Source organism: Silene latifolia, chromosome 11, assembly GCF_048544455.1.
Source record: "Silene latifolia isolate original U9 population chromosome 11, ASM4854445v1, whole genome shotgun sequence".
NCBI classification, from domain to species: Eukaryota; Viridiplantae; Streptophyta; class Magnoliopsida; order Caryophyllales; family Caryophyllaceae; genus Silene; species Silene latifolia.
Window position 1 is genome coordinate 207,794,535 of NC_133536.1, and position 5,033 is coordinate 207,799,567.

The following is a 5,033-nucleotide window of genomic DNA, read 5'->3' on the forward strand; positions in this document are numbered from 1 at the left end:
CACATCATCAAAAATCAATTTAGGAAAGTATAATTTTTGATGTAAAAAATAAAGTGGAAAATCTTTTAATTATTATAATATGTATATTTCCTAAATTATATTCAAGTGATAAATATTTCCAATTTTTATATCAAACTTTTACATTTCATTTGGCAAAAAAATATCGTTAAAAAAATTATGAAAATAATATAATTAGCTTTGTGTTAAAAAATGCTATCGTTAGAGTATAAATTTCATATTATTTGCACATATTAAAGATGGTGTACTTCTTAATACGTAAAATTGTGTACTTTTTAGTATGTTTTGTCCCACATTAAAAAATAAGTAGGTGTGGTGAATATACTACATATAAATAGTAGAATTGTCTCACACCGAAAGATTAGTATAAGGTGATGTGATCCTATGATTATAAATAGGATGCATATTTGGAACTTATGTATCCACCCAAAATTTTTTGAGTCTCATAAATATTGTTTTAAAGAGCTCTTAAGATTTTTTATCATTATCTACGATATAATATAAAAAATAAAGTGGAAATCGTTGGGAACTAACCGGGAAAGAGTTAAGAACATGAACAAGAAAATCAAAAAATAACTAAAGGTTTTACTAATGGTAATCTCCTGACACAATACAAAACTAAAGATTTTACTAATGGTTGTCTTCTGAATGCAGTAATAGAGCGTTAATGAGTCGTTATATGTACGATGTAGAGATCCATATCTAATGATCGAGACTAAGTGATTTTACCTTCAAAGAAAAATAATATGTATACAATAGTGATTTTTTAAGAAGAGACATGTATTTCTTGGTATGTTATATCTTTCACATTGAAAAATAATGTAGGCATTATGAACATACTACGTCTAAATAATTAAATTATGTATCTCACATTGAAATAATAGTATACGGTAGGGTGATGATACATATCTCAAAAAAAAAAATTATACTATGTATAAATATTGGAATTGTCCCACATCGGAAGATTATCATAAGGCATGGTGATCTTATGATTATAAATAGAAGTCATAACCCAAAATCTTTTGATTTCCTTAACTATTATCAGGGATAACTCTTAAAAGAGTTTGTATTACTGTCTCTACAATAATGGTTTCTAACCTAAGTTAATGTTTGGAAAATCTTTTAGTTATTATAATATATACTATGTATTTCTTATTTTATATTCAAGTAATGTTTCTAATTTTTATATAAAAACTTTTAAATTTCATTTGACAAAATAATGTAGGTAAAAAAATTATGAAAATAATATTATTAGATTCATGGTAAGAAATGCTATCATTAGAGTATATATAGATTTCATATAATTTGCACATATTAAAGATGGTGTATTTCATAGTATGTTATATCTCCCACATTGAAAAATAATATATGTGTGATAAATATACTACATATAAAAAATAGAATTTTCCCATATCGAAATATAGCATAAGGTGGGTGATTCTATGAGCATCCTTGGAACTTAGGCATCAACCCAAAATCTTTTGAGTCGCTTAAGTATTGTCTTGGAGAGCTCTTAAAAGTTTATATCATTATATTTTCTACCTATAGATTTTATATGTCCCATATTGAAAAATAATGTAGGTGTGGTAAATATACTATGTTTAAATAATATAATTAGAATTGTGTTAAAAAATATTCTATCATTAGAGTATAGGTTCTTATCATTTGCACATATTTTAATTATGATAAAAAAAAAATAGAAAACAAACGTCCATGGTAGCATGTGTAATCTATCAAAGTTCAAGGTTACAATGAGAAATTTCCAATATTATAATGATATAGTTAATAAAATTTGCATTTAAAAGAGAGATATCCGTACCAATAAAACAATAAAGGGGGTATTATTTTTTAATTGTTATTTTATTGCCACGCCATCAAACTTAACGTCCATTTAATGCCTTTACATTTAGGGGTACCATGGACAAAAAAATGGAACCTCAAGGGTACTATAGGCAGATTTTTAAAAGTAGGGGTAACATGGAAAATCTAACAAAATTAAGAAGTACTACACGGGAAATTTCCATATCTCAATTATGTTAAATTTTTTTGAAGAAAAACAACGTACAAATATTAATGGAGAGTACTTGATCATATTATTAAATTTAAATATAACCATTAGATATAATGAGCAGCAATTATCTGTATTCGGTATTCGAGATCTGGTTAGATGTCGAACTAAGTACAAAAAAGATGGAGTAATTCTGAGTATGCTATTTGTCCCACATTGAAAAATAATGCAGGTTTGATAAATATATATTACGTATAAATATTAGAATTGTCCCACATCAGAAAAAAATCCAATTTTTGTGAATATATTACTTATAAATAATAGAATTGTCCCACATCGAAAGATTAGTATAAGGTGGGTGATTATATGATTATAAATAAGAGTTATAATGTAAACATTAAGCGCTTATAACGTTTTTTTTTTTTTGCATTATAAATAAGCTAATTACCCCGTTGCAACGCACGGGCATTCAAACTAGTACGGAGTAATTCATTAAACTCTAACAATAGTTTATTCAAAAATAAAAAGTGCAAAAGCTAGCTCAATGCCCCCGATAAACTCCACAATAAACTAAAGCTGGCAAAAGTGACCCAACTCGAGACTCCAAAGTGATCTGAAAAGTACTGTGATCTAAACTTGACTCGATAGACTCGAAGTGACCCGAAATGACATGATAGACCCGAAATGACCTACTTAAGGCAAAATCATGATTATGACTCAAAATGACGCAGAGCGACCTGACCCGAACTGAACCTGACCTAATAATTGTTGACCTAAAATTACCCGACCAAACTTGACATGAATAATTCATTTACCAGGTTTACCATACCTATATATAAGACCGCCTTATACAAAAGCAAACCGCCGATATATGTCTTGTCACAACCTTTCACTCCACCATATACCAACCATATGAAGGAAAATTAGTGGATACAATTTGCAAAACACACAAAATACAAGACAATTTACAGAAAAAAACGAAAACAAATACAACTTGAGCCAGAAAAATCTATTTTGTTTTTTAAAAATAAAAATATTTAAAACAAAACTATAAAAAATCTTCTACATATGATTATGTGGTTATTTCATATGGGCAAATGAGGATGGTCCCACACTATCAACCATCCCACAAACTTCACCAATCTAATCTCTAAAGGCTAAGAATATCCCAAACCATATCTTCCTAACTAAACTTATGACCTTTCATTTAAGGGTGATGAGGATCATCCTTATACTATATAGTCTAGTATAGTATAGTGCATTACCCTCATTCATTCACACAAGTAACTAAAAAGGGTGTATATTCATATAGAAGAAATATAATATGGCTTCTATGATGTCCAACGCGGCTATGGCTACCGCTAGTGCGGCTGCTCAGGCTAACATGGTTGCACCATTCACTGGTTTGAAGTCCACCTCCGCCTTCCCCGTTTCTAGGAAGAGCAACGTCGACATTACTAAACTTGCCAGCAACGGCGGTAGAGTTAACTGCATGCAGGTATATAACTTTTGTAGTTATATTAAATTGTGTTATGCAGATATCAACTAGCTTAGCTGGTAAAATCATTAGAGGTGCATGGTACTTATAATCCGTTGTTCGAATCCCTTCAGCCACATATTGTATTCATATAAAATCGTCTTATGATACATTTATTATAATTACAAATACTCTGTATATGATACATTTAACATAATTATCGATAAACTGTATTCATATAAGACCGTCTTATATATAACATAATTACCGATATAATGGTAAAACTCTCATATAGGATTATAGGTGTGTTATGCAAAATACAAAACTATCTAAGAGACTACTTTGTTGTTGATTTATGCTGTGTAATCTCAATCATTTGTTTGCCTATACGTAAATTTGATGTGTTAATTATATCCCACATGTCTAATTATACCATTGGCACAAATTTTTTTTTTGGACAAGATAGGCACAAATTCTTGTACATACAAGATTGTTGAATTGCTCATTTGATGAATTAATGTTAAAACAATATATAAAGTAATTCAGTAAAACATTATGATGAACAATCGAACATTTTGATGTAAAAAATCGCGGTGACCGTATTGGCAATTGTTTTGTAGGTGTGGCCACCACGTAACTTGAAGAAGTTCGAGACCCTATCATACCTTCCACCTCTAAAAGAGGAGGAATTGTTGAAGGAGATCAACTACCTTCTAGTCAAGGGATGGGTTCCTTGCATTGAGTTCGAAGTTGGAGTAAGTCCTAATTTGTTTTTTGATATTATGATATATAAGACGGTTTTACAATAATAAGACATTAATTAATAAAAATGATGTGATGTGGCAGACGGCATTTGTATACCGTGAGAACAACAAGTCCCCAGGATACTATGACGGAAGGTACTGGACAATGTGGAAGCTACCCATGTTCGGATGCACTGACGCAGCACAAGTTGCAGCTGAGGTGGTCGAGTGCAAGAACGCTTACCCTGATGCCCACATCAGAATCATTGGATTCGACAACAAGCGTCAAGTCCAGTGCATCAGTTTCATTGCCTACAAACCTGAATAAGAAGTTTGTTGAATTATGAATGTTGATTTTATTTTCGTAATGTTGTTGGGAATTTACATTCCCAATCTGTTTTTATAATTTGTGCATCTCTCGGATTTGTAATGCAATGTAATATAGAGTATTCTACTCTTTGATACTATCTCCTTGTTCGCTATTCCGAGTTCTCTATGTTCATCCAATGTTTGCATTTCATTTCAATACTATTTACAACAAGAATATTACATCAGTGCCTCAAATATATGCGTAAATTGCAACTTGCAAGGTAAAGGACTAAAGGGTGTTATGTTATGTACTCAACCTATCAGTACTTAGCATATCTAATTACAAAATTTACAGAATTATTAACAGAATCAAACTTGAGGTGCGATAGTAGATTAGTAGCTCATCAAAATGAATAAATGTTGTAAGCAGCCGCCGTGGTTACGGAATCCCTACATTCCTACAATGCACAAACTAAAC

The 5,033-nt window shown here is 30.6% G+C and overlaps 1 protein-coding gene across 1 annotated transcript; it reads left to right on the top strand.

Annotated features, from left to right (window-relative positions):
- The first annotated feature begins 3,121 nt into the window (after window positions 1-3,121).
- Window positions 3,122-4,728, top strand: LOC141612485 (ribulose bisphosphate carboxylase small subunit, chloroplastic-like). Its single transcript, XM_074431277.1, has 3 exons — window positions 3,122-3,524; window positions 4,124-4,258; window positions 4,350-4,728. Exons 1-3 carry the CDS (start codon window positions 3,351-3,353, stop codon window positions 4,572-4,574), a joined length of 534 nt encoding a protein of 177 aa, XP_074287378.1. The 5' UTR covers window positions 3,122-3,350; the 3' UTR covers window positions 4,575-4,728.
- The last annotated feature ends 305 nt before the right edge of the window (window positions 4,729-5,033 follow it).

Excerpts from the sequence above, each read along its gene's own strand:
- LOC141612485 (XM_074431277.1), top strand. The coding sequence starts at position 3,351 with ATGGCTTCTATGATGTCCAACGCGGCTATGGCTACCGCTAGTGCGGCT. Across the intron at positions 3,525-4,123 it reads GTAGAGTTAACTGCATGCAG|GTGTGGCCACCACGTAACTT; the intron begins GTATATAACTTT and ends ATTGTTTTGTAG. Across the intron at positions 4,259-4,349 it reads GCATTGAGTTCGAAGTTGGA|ACGGCATTTGTATACCGTGA; the intron begins GTAAGTCCTAAT and ends GTGATGTGGCAG.